The sequence below is a fragment of the Sesamum indicum genome, linkage group LG8 (genome assembly GCF_000512975.1).
Source record: "Sesamum indicum cultivar Zhongzhi No. 13 linkage group LG8, S_indicum_v1.0, whole genome shotgun sequence".
Classification (NCBI taxonomy): domain Eukaryota; kingdom Viridiplantae; phylum Streptophyta; class Magnoliopsida; order Lamiales; family Pedaliaceae; genus Sesamum; species Sesamum indicum.
In genome coordinates this window covers 18636119-18655126 of record NC_026152.1, presented here as the reverse complement: position 1 = coordinate 18655126, position 19008 = coordinate 18636119, and the positions used below count along the sequence as shown (strand labels likewise).

At 35.6% G+C, this 19008-nt stretch overlaps 1 protein-coding gene and 1 long non-coding RNA gene across 32 annotated transcripts; one reads left to right on the top strand and one right to left on the bottom strand.

The window, feature by feature from the left end:
• On the top strand, window positions 30-14307 carry LOC105169298. Of its 28 annotated transcripts, none has more exons than XR_002287678.1 (9): window positions 30-1316; window positions 4282-4416; window positions 5313-5424; window positions 6162-6243; window positions 6778-6915; window positions 7395-7457; window positions 7742-8133; window positions 9300-13523; window positions 13983-14307. It is a non-coding gene; the product is annotated as an uncharacterized LOC105169298 (long non-coding RNA). The 28 variants fall into 28 exon arrangements; XR_002287676.1 differs by having other exon boundaries at window positions 30-3139; XR_002287679.1 differs by lacking the exon at window positions 7742-8133 and adding an exon at window positions 8470-8573 and having other exon boundaries at window positions 30-4416; window positions 9300-9410; window positions 10448-13523.
• On the bottom strand, window positions 4771-18138 carry LOC105169300 (MADS-box transcription factor 23-like). 4 transcript variants are annotated; one of them, XM_020696239.1, is made up of 9 exons: window positions 17853-18138; window positions 17364-17607; window positions 13969-14047; window positions 7048-7109; window positions 6138-6237; window positions 5996-6037; window positions 5828-5911; window positions 5570-5721; window positions 4771-5470 (listed from the first exon to the last, which is right to left on the bottom strand). In XM_020696239.1, the coding sequence occupies exons 2-9, from the start codon at window positions 17543-17545 to the stop codon at window positions 5455-5457; spliced, it is 717 nt and encodes a 238-aa protein (XP_020551898.1). In that variant the 5' UTR covers window positions 17546-17607; window positions 17853-18138; the 3' UTR covers window positions 4771-5454. The 4 variants fall into 4 exon arrangements, with proteins under 4 accessions (XP_020551898.1, XP_011087974.2, XP_020551899.1 ...); XM_011089672.2 differs by having other exon boundaries at window positions 17364-17611; window positions 17853-18137; XM_020696240.1 differs by having other exon boundaries at window positions 17767-17871.

Genomic DNA, 19008 nt, shown 5'->3' with positions numbered 1-19008 from the left:
CGTACGCCATTCATGCTCCAGATATTTTCTTCTCTCTCTGCATCTTTCTCGCCAGCGTCCAGCAATTAGTCGGTGTGTCCGTTGTACGAAGAATATATGTAAACTATTGCTTTGCATTGTTCTTCATCCTCCTTTTTCTTCATTGGAGAGGTGCAATTGCGCATCGGAAATCGTTCGACTATGCATCGTTGAGTGAGAAACATATGTTTACTCGCGCGCCATATGGGGTTGAAGAATTTCGAAGAAGTAGGCTATTCGTGGTTCTTCCTTTTCTAGGTTTTTTTCTTGATTACAACTCCAAGGCCGATGTTTATTGTTTTCTTCAACCTTTTTTTCTATTAGGGACGTGATTATCGTCGTCTCTTTTTCTTTTTCTCGTTGTCTTGATGGCCTCAACTGCTTTTTTTCTTGAGATGTTTTCTTTTTCTTTTTTGTTTCCCCTTTGGTTTTGTATTCGTTCCGATCTTTTGGCAGAGTAGAGACAGTGGTAATCTGGTTTATATGTGAGGTAGTGATTTTATATCTTCCTACTGGTTGAAGAATATCGGAGAAACGGGTTATTATTGTTTTTTTCTTTTCTAGGTTTTTCTTGATTCCAACTTCAAGGTTGATTATTTTGTTTTCTTGTACTTTTTCAGTGGGGATATGATTATCGTTGTCCCGTTTCTTTTTCCGTTGGTTTGATGGCCTCAATTCTGGGGCTTACAACGTTGTTTTCCTGATATGTTTTCTTCTCCTTTTTCTCCCGTTTGATTTATTATTATCTCGATCTTTTTGCAGAAGTTGAGAGAGTAATAAGCTGGTTTATATTTTACGTGCGTGCATTAAAATCTCATGCTTTTAACTTGTCTCGGAAAAGGGAACATGTTTCTTGGGTCTGGTCTCATGACCTGGGGTATAATTCTCATAATTATTCAAATTTGCCTTCTGGTTTTAATCTGCTTCCTCTTCATCCCAGACTGTTTGAGGATGTGAAGGGATTAACGTTCTTCTAGATTCTTGAACCTCTTTTTTCTCCAGAAGTTGCAACTCATCATTGAAAATTGTACGCATCATAGGTTGTATTACACTCTCCACACTCGTGTCCCTTTATGTATGGGTTCAAGAATCTAGAAGAAGTTAGGCAATCCTTTTCTCCCCCCCTCTTCTTTTTAGGTTTTTATTCTATCCAATGCTAAGGCTGCTATGTTTTGTTTTCCTGATATTTCCACTTGAAGCTGATCAGTTTTATTGTTTGATGGTCTTAACTGCGAGGTTGATTTATGGAATTCAATAAATATTGATCTGTTGGGAGAACTTGAAGTAGTGATACTCAGGTTTCTATTTCACATACATGCATTACAATTTCATGTTTTGTTCTAGTTCTAGGAGAACGGGAAAAAAATAATCTTGTATTTTCTAATAGAATCTTTATACTGCTAATTTTCTACTATATTTTCTCAATGGTTGTATAATTTTTGGACATGCTTTCAGGGTTCTAATTGCTGCCTCATTGATACCTTATCAGTTGAGGATAAAAAGGGAATTAACATTCTTTAAACCATAAAATCATTTTCGCTCTAGAAACCGGGGAACAATCACAAAATCTCGAGTTTTATTTGGAACTGTTGATATTATTTGCATCATGCTTAAATTAAAAGTTTGCATTATAAATTTGTTATCACAATTGTGCATCTGTCAGTCAATTATGAATCTAATCTTCATGGTTGGGCATTATTTTGTCCATTCATATCGCTCTCTGATTATTTTCAGTGTCGGGATAATCATTGATGCAACTGAAAACATACTCGCGCACATACTTCTACCCTTATTTTCCCAACATCTTTCATGTTCAAGTGGCCTGCTATTATTTTACTATTATCGTGATCTTTTTGCAGAAGTAGAGTGTAGTAAGGTGGTTTGTATTTTACGTGCGTGCATTAAAGTCTCATGCTTTGAACTTGTCTTGGAAAAAGGTACAACATGGTGCTTGGATTTTGTCATGAAACCGGGGTGTAATTCCTAATTATTCAAATTTGCCTTAGGTTTAATCTGATTCCTCTTGATCCCAAATTCCCAGTCTGTTTGAGGATATGAAGGGATTAATGTTCTTCAAGATTCTTGCACATCTTATTTTCTTCAGAAGTTGCATTTCATCATTAAAAATTGTATGAATCATAGGTCATATAACACTTCACTTTTTTTTTTCTTATGTATGGGTTCAAGAATCGAGAAGAAGTTGGTAATCTGTATTTCCCCCACTTCTTTTTAAGGTTTCTCTTCTTTCCAAGGTAAAGGGGGCTGTGTTTAGTTTCCTGTTATCTCCATTGGGGAGCTGATCATTTTTATTGTTTGATGTTCATGTTCTTAACTGTTGGGCTGTTTCTGGAATTTAATAATATTGATCTGATGGGAGAACTTGAAGAGTGATACTCAGGTTTCTACTTCATGTACATGCATTACAATTTCATTTTTTGTGCTAGTTCTTGGAGAAAGGAGTTTTCTTTTTCTTGTATTTGTAATAGAATCTTTATATTGTTCATTTTCTACTATATTTTCTCAATGGTTATATAATTTTTGGACATTCTTTCAGGGTTCTAAGTGCTGCCTTTGTGATAATTTATCGGTTGAGAATGAAAAGGGAATTAACCTTCGTGAAACCATTTTATGATATCCTGGGAAGAATCATAAATCTCGATTTCTATTTGGACCTCTTGGTATTATATGCATCATGCTTAATTAAAAGTTTGTATTATAAATTTATTATCACAATTTCGCTAATGTCAGTCAATTATGAATCTAATCTTCGTCGTTGGGCATTATTTTGTCCGTTCATATTGTTCTCTCATTATTTTCATTTTGTCTGATAATCATTGATGCAGCTAAAACATACTGGCGCACAAACTTCTACCCTGATTTGCTTACATCTTTCATTTTCAAATGGCCTGCCATTTGTATTATTATTTAAGTACTAACCTTAAAGCAGACTACCATTCTGGCATGAATTTTGACATCCTATTGATGCAACAGTTGCTTCCCATGTGTTATGAATCTCATCTGAGGTGGAATTTGCAGATATCTGCTAGATGTTGAATTGTTAGGAAGATATTTTCATAAGTCAGGCTACATTGATCGAAGTTGTTTCTAGTCGTAGCAATGAGTAAGATGATTGGTTAAGTTGCTAATCTCGTTGTTCACATTCCTATAAGCCATGAAGTTGATTTTTTTGTTCTCTTATATTGTTTTCTCATACACCACCGCTCTCTTTACATGTGCATTCCATATGCACTCTCAGATTCTCCGTCTTGTTTTCTTTTCAATATTTATTAATATGCGGCTCTATCAAGTTTATATGATTTTCTAGACCCAGAAATTGGATCAATTATCACAAGCACGTGCATTTGAACTTGTTCTCGAGTTGCTATGTTGAATATTTTCCTTTGGTCTGTAACTCTATTACTAGCTTATACATATAGTTTCTGATGTCGTAATGTTTAAAATAAGTATCACAATACCATATAAAGTTGCATTATTGTTATGCCTATTCACAAGAATAGTAGTAGGCAGAGCTTGCAAGTTGGTGTGATAAACCCATGAGTATAAATTGAGAAGTCGGACCTTGGTATGCCTGCATATGAATGCATTGAACTCATCGAAGCATGATGGCTAGGTCTCAGGTTTTTCTCCAAGTTGGATTATGAGAGGACATGTTGCCTTAATAGATCACAATAACCAGACCTTGTTACATTGTTTTAGTCTTGGGTTCACAATGTGTCATTATAAAGTAGGAATACGGCTATCCAAACCATGTCTAGTGAAGTGGTCAAATCAAAGGATTTCATGGTGGTGATTCCTTAAGGGGGAATATTTGGGGCACCGGCACACCCTGATGTTACAACTAGTACAATTTTAGTGTGTGTAGTTATATCTGAGTTTATATGTGGAGCATCAACTGATGCTTTGAGAGCCCTGGGGAAGAACTCACAAGAGTATATGCCATATGCATAAACTGAATGGATCAACAGCCTGACTGTATTTTGTCTCAAAGGGATGTTATTTGCTGCTCACCATAATCTTCTGACTGATACCTGTAGTAGTTTTTGTGTTTGTTCAAGTATTAAATGAGACATGTGATTTGAGAAACTAATTCTTTTTGTTCGGGTATCCTATTTATTCGTTTAACTGCTTTTGACTAGAGATTGTTGAGAGACAACATAAGCAAGACATTATCTATATGGTAAAGAGTGGGAAAACGTGCTGAATGGAGTTCAGTTCTAACATCATGGTTTATTGCGTTTACAGCCCCAATGAAAAATGTGGCTGGCATGTGAAGTCATGAGTTTATAGCCCCTCCTTGAATTCATTTCTGTTTTTAGACACGAGGACAGGAGAATCATCATGGACTACCTATACAGTTTGGAAGAATCCTTCTATTCGGTACACCTCTTGTCTCAGAAGTGTCCCCTGCAACTTTATGTATTATGTCACACATGATTCACAATATCTGGCACATTGGAACGTTCTTTATCTGTTCTCTAATCTCCTGCAATTTATTAACCTTGGAACAAGTTTCAACAGATACTATCTTGTGCTCTTAAAAAATCACTAATAATTTTTTCTTCATTACAATATGGGAGCATTTATTTAAATGGTTTACTCTTTTTTGGAGGCTAATGCCCCCTTTTCCTTGATGAATTGACTATTCACGTATTTTTAGATAGGTGAAATTGTGGTGGTATTCTACATGGAGTTCATTGTTACAAATTAGTGTGTTATCATTTTAGGAGCCCATCACTGAGGGGCTCTTTACCTGGTCGGATTCCACATAATTTTTTATAGTCAAGGTATTTCCTGCTGGCTAACTAGCTTATTTCAATTATGCATAGTCTCTTAGCAGACATGCGATTAAGTTCATGATATAGGACGATTTTGTTACTAGTGAATAATTCTTAAGTTGACAATTATGTTAAAAAAAATTTGCGCAGTTAAACTATTTTGCTGCAGAATCAGTACTTCAGGTTTGGTGTTCATATTCACAAGGATGTCAGTTTTCCATTTTTTATGTTTTCATTAACTGAATAGGGAGAGATTGTGCAGTTTAATACGACTCGTCAACTTTCAGCATTCTTTTGAGCAGTCAGTAGTACTTCAATCGTCCAAGTTTATGCAGATAACCGAGTTTACAATCACAAATTGTCAGAAGAGCTAGCTAAATTGATCCTTGTGCATTCACTGTTTCTCCCTTCAGCATTTATTAACAACTTTACACAGTTCCCCATGGATTTTTGTTCAAATAAACTTCTCAATCTTTTCCATATGATTTCATCGAACAGAAATCTGATGGCGGTGATGCTGTATGCACATTCATCCTGTCACTCTACCATAACATTTCTGGTCAGTTGAAACCTGGTGGTTTGAGCTTTGGGCTCAGCTGATGCAGAACAGGTGAACATATTTTCTGGCTGCCAGCAGCTCTCAATGCAGTTGAAGCCTGTTTCAAGAGTCAATTATGATGTTTGAACTGATCAGAGAGAAAAGCTCACATATTTGAATTGATCTATCAAATATGGTCATCTTAAAATAGGATTACCCCAGCTTCATCAGATCTGGCGTGTCACTTTTCTCATTTTGTGGCTGGCTGAGCTCAAGGTTTATAGGTGCATGTAAATCATATTCCTTGTTGATGCCATGAGTAATGTGACCCACCCTGTTCTCTTCACTTATGCCCCCTGGGCCATAAACCTGGATCACAATTGTATTAACCAGTGGGAATTATTTGACCTATTTGGCCTAATTTTATACTGATACCGCAAACTTTTATTTCGGTTGTGATAAAATCTGCCAATACCTTTTTATGCAATTCTGCATTCTCTTGACGAACAAGGTTTATCTTCTTGTGTAGTTCTATGTTTTCTTGATGAATGAGGCTTCCCTGTAACAAGATTGTAGAGTTATACCTTTGGCTAACAAGAACATTACACAAATATTAAAATGTATAACTTCTCCTGGCGAAGACCTTGAGGTTTAATTCTTTGATTTCTTCAGTCAGAGCTTGTTCCTGTCCGGGAAAAAATATAGTCAGAACCTTTTTGTATTAGTTGCTGGAAAACTGTAGATATGAATAACTGGTTGTCATGTTAGACATCACATATATTAACCTTTTTCATACGCACGCCTTTCAGACTCATTTCCAGCTGATTTTCCAGATTTTGGAGGTCTTTGATGCTCAATCCAGAAAGTTCTTCTCCCAAAAGCTGCCTGCAGGTATCAGAAAAAGGCATGTGTATGTTTACAGTTTCTTCTCCTGTTTCTTCTTTAGCAGATTTACTAGTAGAACGCTGCCACTTTTTGTATGACTTATATAAAATCCTGTTGGCTAAATCTTATTACCCACACCTTCAGTTTATTTAGGATTTTCCAGGATCAATTTTCTTCACCCAGAAGTATGATGAAGCTATGCCTTGGAATTAGAAACCAAAAAATTCTGTAGTCTCGAGAACTATCAATTAACTGTTGTACATTAAGTTTTCGCCAGCATGACATGCTCTCGATTCTAAGCATTTTTATTGTTTTATAATGGTGTCTTGTGCTTGTTTCTTTCATCTATTGCCCCCCAGTCAAGGTCCTGAGCTACGTTATTGAAGAGGTGTTAGAGGTCAACATCATCTCAAAAGAACCCACATTTCCGCCTAGCTGTTGCTGGATTATTACCCTTGATTACCACATGTTTGTCTTTTCTGCAATTTGGCCTGAAGATGTTTAGTTTCTTGGTCTGAATCACATCTCTTTTGTTTACAGTGAGGTGGCGCTATTTAGAGAGGTGTGCCTAGTGAATTTAGAAAGACTAACACCATTTCCACCAAGTAAGCTGCATGGGCCTGATCAGAAGGGTGTTGAAATCCCAACAGTTGATTTTTTTTCCCCAGCAATTTGCAGGTTGTTACCAATGGGGTAGCTTACACTTTTATTTCTATCATCTACTTTTGATTACTCATCCTTGATGCCGTGAAATTTAATATAGAGGAACTAATAATGCAGTGGCTATATATAATTTGTAAATGAACTTACCTGTGGCTTTCTTGCAAGTACTGAAGCTGTTGCCTCAAGCTTGCTGCTTCCCTTTGCCAAAACTAGCACGGAATAAGAAATGCACAATTAGCATACTAAATTTCTCATGTCGTTTATATTTTGCCATATAGTGTAGATCTATAATCAAACAAGTATTAAGAATTCAAAGCCATTTTCATGAGTTATATATTGGTTGTAGAAAAATGATAGATGATGCTTGTGCAAATTTTCTTTGGATCAGGTGTTATTACTCTCGTCTATTGAAGGTGTAAAGCTAGAAAAGTGTGAAGTTAATTAGTGGTTTAACAGCAATCCTTATGCAACTCTTTGTTTCCTTTTTCCTGTAGGAACTGGAAGCTATTACCTTGCTAATCCGTTTCTGTATCCTGGACCTAACTAGGCATGTTTAGGTAAGTGAATCTATCCATATATCTTCTCCCACCTGCTATGATGAGCTAAGAATTACTGTCTACAAGCTAATTCTGTTTTAAAGTATAAACAACATCTGAGGGGTATTATGGTCAACTGTAGGGGCAAACATCTTCACAAGATCAGCTTATTCCTTTATGCTTTCATTTCTTTTCTTTTTCATTTATACAAAACTGAAATCTGAAGCAAGTAACAATTTCAATTTTATTAATGGAATCATAATAGCGAATTCAGGGTCATGAATTATGATCTGGATGTCTGACAGGAATAATTGATTGCAAGACCTACATAGAGAACCAATTTTGTGAATGTTAACTCAACTGATTTGAAGAAGGGACATCTGGAAGAGATAAGCTCCAACATATCCAATAAAACCCTGCAGAATTGAGTAAAAAGGATCTTGTGAGTTATTCTTGAGGGTATTTGTACACAGCTTATTGCAGTAGAGTTCTAATACATGGGGAGAAGATCTCCTTTTGAAATGTCGAAATTCATTGCAAGAACTGGACTTTTCTGAAGACAAAGATAGATGGACAGCAAGATCCTGGATGTTTTACGTTGCATTGTGTTGGATTTCCCTAAACTTTGTCTGTTCAAGTTTTAGTGGGATCCAGGTATCTGGAATGCACTTATTGCGAATATGGAAGGCCAACATTGGTACTGATTTCATAAGGGCTTCCCTGAATGCTTTTGATGAATCAATAATGTGCATCCTAGTCTGCTTGAGACTTTAGTTAAACTAATTGGGGACCAGGTTGCCTGGCTGTTTTGAGGCTCAATAATTTTGACGCACTCTGTAGTCTGTAGGGCAGCCTGTCGGAGTATAAAGGTCTTCATTGTTCTTGGGGTTTCTGGTGTTCCATGCTACCCTCATCCATTTTGGTCAAATTTGTTCTTCTTAACATCATGCCCTCTTATTGCTTGATTGCCAATGAAGATTTTCCTTTATAACTGGACCTTTATATGTTTTCCTTCTAAAACATGAATAATAAGGAATTTCTCAAGATGGATGGCTATACACAGACATCAACAGCGGTTGAAAGGAAACCATTAGTATTTTCAGCAGGCAAATTTAGCGTCCTCACTTATAAACTGTGGTAAAACTTCTGTTCTGAGTTGCAGCATGCTTCTGTGAGCTGTTAATAATTAAACGATATGGCAGTATGGCTGCTTTTATCTGGTGACTATTCCCTGTCCCCATTTTGATGCTTTCAGTGCGTGATGTTACTCTATCCTTTTAGTACCTTCTACTGTCAACACTTCAATTTCTTGTCTCAGTACCTTTTAATGTTAAATTTTAATTTCTAGTTTTTGGTCGCCAATTGTTCATGAGAACAAGTTTCTTGTTCCTCACCTCATAAAAATCCTTTTGTCTCAAAAGTAAAAAATTCACGAATTTGAGTTCGTTGAAGCTGCATGATACCAGAAAGCTGGAAACAATAATTTTTCGGGTCGATTGTAGCTATTTTTTAAGTTCTGTTCTATACTCTTGACGCTTACATGTTCTTTTAACTATTAATCTCCTCTTTGATGGCGCTCAAAAGTTCCCATGGGACTCTCAGACTGATGTACTTAATGTACTTAAACATACAGAATGGATCATACTTATAAGATGCTGCTTGAGCTTTTAGTATTGCAACTGATCATCTACTGCTGGTCACTTTAGCACCACAAGTTTCACTTTCTGATGTATGACTTTAGATAATTAATGGTAGTTTCACTGAGGTTTTAGACATTCAATATATTAACAAGCAATTCTTGCATATAGCAAGCATATGTTTTTTTGGACTCTTAGGTTACTTTCCCATCACTTTGTTGACCAGGATGGTGGACAGCATGATTTTAGTGTCTGACCCGCTGAAGGCAGAACCAATTCTCTGACAAAATGCTTGTCTAGGCACCAGATCTCAACTGTAATTGATACGTGAAGTGACGTAAGATTCCTCTACTATCTCTTTCTTCACTTTGAAGATGCCTGAGCTTTCATCACTGAATTGGTAGAGCATAGGGATAAAATGCTACTTATAAGTTATAAGTGTTGATCTGTGCAACTATTCGTATACCTTGAACAGGGACCAAATATCGTTCACTTCATGTTGTTTAGAATAATATCTTTCATAATTATTTAGAGAATAAGCATATTTGCTCAATGCTCAAGGCTCTGTCTGTTGATATAAGCTGGAAGAATCAAATTTTTATGGGCACACTTGCAAGTCCTCTGTATGATTATTGCTCCTCTATCTTACTTTCTGCCTCTTAATCAAGTATTTGATTGAATGGATGAAGTTGCCACAACATCGGACCATTGAGGTTGTCAATCTTTAGATTCATTCTTTGCTTCAATTCTGAATAAGTTGTATTTTTCAACAGTAAATTTGTAAACCTGTTGCTGAATCAATTGTAAGAAGATATTGTGGGACTTGCATTAGTTGTAGGGTTGTGAGTCTCTCCGACTCGTTCACATGCATTTGAGCCTATTGGTCAACCTTCAAGGTGGTGTCCATTTGGGTACAAGTCCAGGTCGATGAACATGGATTAGACGGAGATGTCATATATTTCGTTATGGAACTTGTAATGCGCAACCCTGCATTGATGGTAGGAAGATTATAGCCTTGGGTTGCTCCTAGTTATCAATTGGTTTGGGCATCTGATGTCACCTGGTTAGTTTCCTATGATGTTGGCTTCCTTACACTTGCATCACGTACTTTCGACTGCATGTCAGTTCCTACCCTCAAACACAGGTTTTGGCATTTTAGAACACCTGGTTAGTATTGAATGATGTTAGCTAAGCCAAGAGTTTGATCCTGCTAAGGACACTTGTATCACATACTCTTAACTGCATGCCCATTCCTATCCTGAAACGCTATTCTGGATTCCTTTGAACTTTCTGATTTCTGGTTTTGGAATAAGTTCCATGTTTATTTCGGATTGTATATTACACAAAAGCACCTTTGAGGTGCTGTCCATGTAGGTGATCCTGGAGTTGTGGGACAGGTCAATGAACCTGGATTAGATGGGATGGAACATAATGTACTTCTTTAGTGGAGTTCGTAAAGCTCGATCCTGCACTGATTGTGGGAGGATTAAAGCCTTGACTTACTCCTATTTATGAGTTGGTTTTCGCCTGGTTAGTTCTCAGCGATGGTGGCTAAGCCTTGAGTTTGATCCTGTTCCTTACACTTGCATGGCATGGCATACTCAACTGCATGTCCGTTCCAATCCTCAAACATGGAGGAGTTGAAGAGTACTGTGGATTCTTTTGAACTTTCTGATACTATTTCTTGGGTTTGGGAAGAATTTCAAGTTTATTTTGGATTGTAATACACAAGTGCATGCTTACTAGTTTCTTCATTTTCTATACCTCCACATTGGTTGAATCCAAGTTCTGCGGGAGGGAACAACATAAGTAGATTAAGCAACAATTGTGATATACTTATTTCCTTCCAATTCAGCGAGCCTCTAATAAAATTTTCTCCTTATTGGATCTATTGTTTAACATAGCATTACAGATCTAATAGATTTAGAGCCTGTGGTATATAGTCGCTGCATCACTAATTCATTGTGCATGTATATGACCTTCATAGTAAATTGATGAGATATACAAGTCCCAGAGATGATAAATCTCAAGATAATTCCATGTTATATTATGGTTTTTGCTTTCAGATCCTCAACTCCATCTGTTCGTTGTTCTGATCACAAAACCTTATTCTAGACATGTAAGAGGACCTAACTTTACACTGATTCTAAATCACTGAAAAGAACTTCACTTCTACGAACAATTTATGGTGCTCAATCATACATGGTGTGTAAGGGTTAGATGTCCTGGGGAATGACTGCATTGAGTAAGTTTTGCGATTAATCTTCCTGATACCCTGCTGAAAAGTGGAAGCTAGTTCATGTCGTTTGAGTTCTTTGCAATTGATGCTCAATTTTTACCCTAAGTTTCCATCAACTATGTCAATTATTCTTGTATAACAGATTATACAACCATGTTTTATCTAATATCTGGCATAGACTTCTGTGTAAGTTATGTCTGGAAAACACATTATAGGAGGTAAGTATGTTAAGCAAAAATTGAATTATTATGTCTTCGAAAAATGGTAACTTTGTTTTCTCCATTTGACCGTCTCTTTATCTCATGGTACTGGAGGAAGGGACCGGGAAGTCCACCACAAAAAAATTGACGCTTGTTCTGAAAACATTAAATTGATGAATAGATAGTCTCCATTCTTTTGTTTTTGGTTATCTTGATAACCTCATCTGAGATCTTTGTCTTTGTTGTGATTGGGTTGCTATGGTCATCTTTTCTTCCCTTTTGTGTCTCACTTTTCGTAATGGCGGCAAAGCCCTTATTATCTTAATTATCTTTCAGATGTGTGAGTATGATACTCTTTTCTTATGAAATAATCATTTTAAGAAGTTGAAAATTCTTCTTGTGAGTTGAAATCAATTCCCTAGTGCGTCAAGGGAACATGTCCTTTTCCATTATCTGCTTATTGAGTCTCTTTTTTAATCTTTGGAACATGTCCGATTTTGGCCGATTTATCATGACTCAACCATTTTGCTCTATCCACTTATCAGCCTGAAATATAGCCAATTTTCTCCACTGAGTTGCACTTTTCTATGCTCTCTTCGAGCTGTGATCCTCTTACCTAAGTTTTGCTTGGACTCGGAAGAAGACAACATGATGAGCTTCTGGAGTTATGCTCGTGTAAAATGGAACATGATGAGCTTCTTCCCGTACCTTTTGTAGAGGTCTTCGTGTTCTATTGTGGTTGGAGATGCTAGGTATTCCTCCTTCACTTGTGGGTATGTTTGCACTGTTCAACTTATGATGTTCAAGTCCTATTACTGGTAAGAGAAACGAACTATCTTTTAACGGAATTATGTGAAATTTGCAGTTCCAGCAGAAGCTTCGAATAATGCTCTTATGTTTTGGATTACGGCCATTCTTCTGCAAAAGGCAATAGGAGGCGTTAGCTTTGCCTGATGCAAATAGTGCAAAATATTGTCCGAAAATTTCACATCTTCATGCCCACCTTCACTTAAAGTAGTTCTTGTGCAATACTGTATCATAAATTCTTCATTGCACATTTTGCATAGGACTGCTGCTGTCCTGTGCTGCTATATGGAGATTGCCCCTTGCCAATTTTGTCAAATCTTATGGTCATCTTCTTCATGTGCTGAAAAAGTATGCGGCTGGAGTAAATTTCGAGCATGAACTAATAAAGTTAAAAACTATACTCAATTGTCTAATTGAAACTTGGCAGGGCATTACTGCGGTTTAATCGTGGTCAACGTACCTTTGTATTTTTGAAGTTACAACTGCCTGTTTCTCGAAACTCACATGAGTTTCTATGTGAAATTCCAACATATATTCCTTTGAGCATTAGTTTTAATCGTGGGGAATGGTATAGTTCCTTTACCTAAAGAACCATGGAGAAGCAAATTGTATTTTGGTAGAGTTTTGTCTACATTGTTACTTATCTTTATTGTAGCTTTGCTAAATGTTTGGAGATCGATTGCTCAGAATCCAAGTCTTGGGTGCTCAACTGTTTTAAGGTGATTGTTTCTATGGGATGAAAACCCCATGAACCAGGAAAGTCTTTTTGTACAGTAACTATTATCATGATATTCATGGTGGACTACTCTGTCAGAAATATACAAATTCAAGTCTATTTAACAGAGTAAGTTGCTGCCATTTCCCTGGAAAGCCAGGCAACTAGCTTTTTATAATGCACATTTGGTGTTGTTCATAAAGTGTTGGTCTTTCTGCAATATGTGAATTCAAGAGCACAATTTGCCTGGCAAAGCCAAATAGCTCTTGTTTCAACAAGCAAGAAATTCAAATTCTTTGATTGTATTGTAAGTATTGATCACTTTTGATCTTATGATGCCTAATTCAGAAATATATGATATTTGAGGAGATCAGCTAAAGGAGATCAGCTAAAGGAGATCAACTTATTTGACCCTTTAGGTTCAGGGCCCAAGTTTCCAAGAAACTGCTTGAGCAAGACTCCAGAATATTTATGGAGTCCTTATCAGAGGTATCTTTCGACAGTTTCTGAAGAAATGCTCTGCTTGTACTCGATCTAACTCTTTTTTTCTGGACATAATAATCAGAGGACACCATTTCTGATTGTTATGATTTCTTGTGAATATCTTAGGTGTACTGACTGGTCAAGTAGGAATAATGGAACAGTAAAAATAAGTCATATTTATCATTCAAATCTTAGCAAACTTGGGAGAGACGAGAAGAATATGCATAGATATTTTGAATAATGCCCTATAATTTCTGTAGTTGTGTTCTCTATCAAGGGATGCAGAAACTATAGAAAAGATTGACGGCTTGAGATATATTGACATAATATCCATTGAGGCTGCTGTGACGTGTTTCACATTTCAGAAATGAAGCATTTGCATTGTTAATCAGCTGAAATTTAATAAAAATAAATTAGGTACGAGTAGTAGATAGTAATTGATTTGAAGTACCTTGATCTCTGAAGTAGGGTGCAGCAGATGGTAATGCTCCTCTTTCAGTTTGTTGTATCGATCAATCACAGATTTCATGCTGAAGAAAAGGGGGAAGAGTAACAATTATCCATCACTGTGCCTAAACAGATGCAGAACTCTCATTGCAGATACAGCTTTTACATGGCTGCATTATTTTTGAACAGCTAAAGCTGTATTATATCAGATCATGCCAACATGTAATAACATGGTATATAAAGTGAAGTAGGAAGATTATGTATTTTGATGTAATCCTAGGATATCGTTGCATTGTATAAATGGTAGCTCTAGTAATTTCGTTAATATGTTTCGAGACTGACATACTTGTATGATGTCACTTTTATGTTATGCTGATGTGGGGTGATTTGAACATGCTTGTGTATCGAATGCTGCAGTTAGATGATGGTCTTGTGGATGATATGAACATGCTGACATACTTGTATGATGTCACTGTTATCCAAAGGTGATCTTGTGGATGGTACATTTGTTGTCAGTTAGAGGAATGACATATACCAAATTTTGCAGAAGTGAGGGGTATGCAACAACAACTCATGCATACAGTGATCATTTGGTAATGGGATGTAATGTTTGGTGTTAAATCTCTTGGGAATGTGGTGATGGCAGTGTTGTATGTATAGACTCTCACAATCAGCCATCGCAACCACCCGCGATGCCAACTCCCTGAAACACCCCCGCGATGGCCCAAACTTTTCCGGCACCCGGCATAGTATGGTCCATTCCCCCGAGTGCACCCCTCTTAAGAGTGTTCATTCGGTAAAAATGGAATCAAATTAAATTTGGATAAGTTAAAATGTCATATCGAATGTGACACTTCACCAATCGGTTCAATTTTAGTAAGCATCGAACTCACCTCAATTTTGGCATTTGGGGACATCAACTCACCTCTTCTACTTCAAAGTCGAACAGTATACAATTTGAAGTTTTTGATTCCATCTAAGTATGTATCAAATTCTTTATTTGGGTTCAATTGAACGTAGATCTATAATAATTAGTGTATCTCAGCCCTCGTTACACACAAGAAGGAATGTTTTATATGTACAAAGTATATTACAAGAATATATAATCAGGAGCTTCTCCTCTTAATCACCTGTTTTTTCTTGGCTTATCTGAAGCTTATGTAAAATTAGGTGTATATAATTAACGAGTTACCTACTTGTGATATTGTACATAAGCAAATAATTTTTCACATTAATAGAGCAATACATATCCTTGTTTAAGAGGATAAATTACTTTATTTTAAAAAATACATAAAAGTATTATTCTTCTTTTTAATTGATTCATTTATAGAGAGATTGATTACATTTTTCTCTATATTAATATCTAACGGCCCAACAACTCCCTCTCTCTCTCTCTCTCTCTCTCTCTTGTGACCACTGCAACCCCATGGAAGTAGCTATTCATATGCATGCATGAATATGAAACATTCATTATCTCGTGTTTTGAAAAAAGAAGCAAATTATTTCCCTCTCTAACTCACATGTAGAGGGATAATTTGCTTTAGTTTTTGAAATATAGGGGGATAATTTGCTAATTCTTTTTTTACAGGGGTTAAATTGCATTTAACCCTATATATATGTATATATATATGGTGCACATGGGAAAAAAAAAGAGATTTTCTCTTTATATACGTACATTTTACATTATATATATATATATATATACATACATCTACACATATATAATTGTTCTACATATGTTCTCTACAGCATCAACAAGATCATGATCTTGATCTGATGCTCGTAGTGAAGATATTTAGATTAAATGCATGCATGATTCATTCCGAAAATGACCTGGTGACTCAGAGGGTGTTTCATGGAGTTTATATGTAAGTTTTTGAAACATCTTATAAGATTCTGGAAGTTTATAAAATATTGAAAAGTGTTTGATAGAATTTTATAATTTAGCTACAGAATCATGAGCTTATAAGGTAAAAGAAAAAAGAAAATAGGAATGTATGAGCTCATAAATTATTTTTTGAAAAGGAAAATGTTAACGTTGATTTAACTTATTTTTAGAATCTTAACAATCTCGTTCGATGTTGATCATATTAGTTACAGAATTGATGTAATTGCGCTACACAATCTTATATAGTATATCCAAATATTTCAAGAGCTTATTTTTAAAAATAAGACCTGATATTTTACAAAATTCAAAAACATCTTGTGAACATATAAGATATTTTAATTAGGGTTAAATACATTTTTGATCCCCTAAGGTAAGTCATTTGGCGTTTTTGTTCCTTAACTTTTTAGAGTAGCATATTTTGGTTTTTTATCTTTTTAATTTTTGCGATTTCAACTATTCTTTTCGCTGAAATTCACTTCCACTGGTAAAAAGGGTGAACTCTCTGGCGAAAAAACACTGGAACTGTAAAAAGATAAGAACTAAAATGCTATCCTAAAGGATAAAAATATTGAAAAATTAAATTATCCAATAAGAACAATATCATCAATTTTAAGAGTTCGCATGAGATTCACATGCATTTTTTCTAGTGAGAAGGGTGAATTCCAGTAAAATAAAGGATTGAAATTGCAAAAATTAAAAAGATGCAGGACTAAATTACTATTTTAGAAGGTCAAAGGATGAAAACACCAAATAACCTAATTTACGGTACAAAAAATGTATTTAAACCTTTTAAAATAAGCTTAGCAAAAAAAAACCCTCTAATCTATGCAGAAACATGATATCCATAATTTCCAAAATCAAGTAACTTAAAATTGATTCTTAGATCAATAGCAAACTGAAATATGAATTTATGACAAGAGACACTAATTTTAATTAAATTAGGTCCAATTTACTTGAGGATTTTCTTGCAAATTGCAGATCTGAGCTGTGTTAATCAATAATATTTGACTCTATTTGCTATTATTTTCATTTATTATCATCATAAAATGCAAGCATTCAAGCAAATTACAAGTCTTCTTTGTTTAAAAAAAAAAATCATATATACGAACACCTACTTAATTTTCACTAGCAGAACTTAATTCCATCACCCATACGCATAAGATACGCGCGCGCGTGCATAAACGCAGATTCAAGATCAAGATATACACATCGACACACACATAATCATGACTAAACACGCATGCGAGATACACAGACACGCGCGAGCGTGTATTAACCCACATGTAGGATCGGGATAGGGTTGAATTTAGGTACACGAAAAACGTTTCCGTCTTAAATAATTTTTCGAAATACCCCCAAAATCAACACAAACACAAAAGAAAATGAAGAAAGAGCAAGACATAATTAATCCACAAGTATTTGAAAAATTAAAACTTACGTATAATAATATCCCTAAAAAAACTAGTTGAGAAATTAAAATAAAAGATTATTTAAAAATATATAATAATTACCTGGTGCTAGCAAAATCATAGAGCTTCCCAGTGCTGGAGAAGATGATCAATCCCACTTCAGCATCACAGAGGATTGACAATTCCTTAGCCTTCTTCAACAGTCCATTCCTCCTCTTTGAGAAAGTCACTTGCCTGCTCGTCGAATTGTCGATCCTACGGATCACAATCTTCCCCCTCCCCATTCTATTAGATCTCCACCCTCCAACAAAGTTCTAGGGTTTCTCCAAATCCCTCCTGCAGCTAGCTAGCTAGGTCAAAACAAACCAGGTAATTATCAATAACAATCCGATGAAAACCAACCAAAATAATCAGAGCTCGGACAATGATGGCGATGATTCGATTAAAATCGAAGACAACATTTAATTCTTAGCAATCTTCTAAAGAGAAAACAGGGACAAGAAACCTCAAATAGGGCTTGCTGCTGTGAGTTTGACTAAGTTAAGGTCTAATAATGCAAGAGAGGGACAGCGATACAGTTGCTCTAATTACCTCTATATGGAAAGTAGACGACTATCAACAAGGGCTAAAGCAAAAACACCTCTCTTTTCACAAAACATGGAGCTCCCACCTCCATATATAGCAAAAACCGAAAATGGTTTTGGTGGTTGCTTTTAGTCGAAATTCGCTACCTCACGCTCGAGAGTTTGATTTAAAGTCGTTACTCGCTTCAGGACAAGGACACATGTCCCGTTACATAAGATCTTACGAGTACAGACATACGTATCGGCCCAGAAAGGAGAGTAGTTTTGAATTTTTTGTAGTCGAGAAAGTTGAGGTGAGGGGTTCCTCGTACACCCCAAAAAATGTGTAGTGATTGGTGGGATGGGGTTTGTGAAAAGCTGTAGAAATGATTTAGAAATTTGATGTTGCTGTCTAACGTTTGGATGATTGACAGGTAGAGCAGTGGGCTCAGTATTTCCACCAATCTTGGGTGTACTGCGCCCTGTCATAATTTGATTTAATACAATATAAATTATTTAATTATGACAGTTTTGGTAAATATGAATAGTACAAATCTTTCTGAAATTAGGTAGCAACAAACCCTAACCAGCGAGGGGGTGCAGTCATCATCATGTGTGAACTCTGAGGAGAATATTCCTTGTTAATTAAGGACACAATTATGTACTTTAAATGTTTTTTTTTTTAATTTGTTTTTGTGGGTTGTGATAATGTCAATGTAGTATTTATGTATATGAGTGTAATGTATTATAATATGTATATGTGGCGTATTACTGCAGAGAATCTTTTATCGAGATTTTTTCTGGGTTATATATTTGTATTTTAATTGAAAAAGATTGTAAACCATTGTTTTAAAATTTCAAATCAACTTTTCATCAATATTCAACATTATATACGGATTTTTTCGCATTTACTATGAGAAAATTGTTTTCAATTTGATTGTCTAAGGGCTTTGTGCTCTTATATATCGAGCGAATTATAATATTTATTTTTGTTTTGAATTTTATTTATTTTTGTATCATATATATATATATGTATGTATATATAATTACCCAAATTTAAATACATGTGGATTGTCGATACAAATTTGTATTGCTAGCTCATTCAATTAAAATCACTATGTCATACGAACAACAAGTGTATTAATGTATAATGATAGTACATTTATACGTATGTTTGTACATAT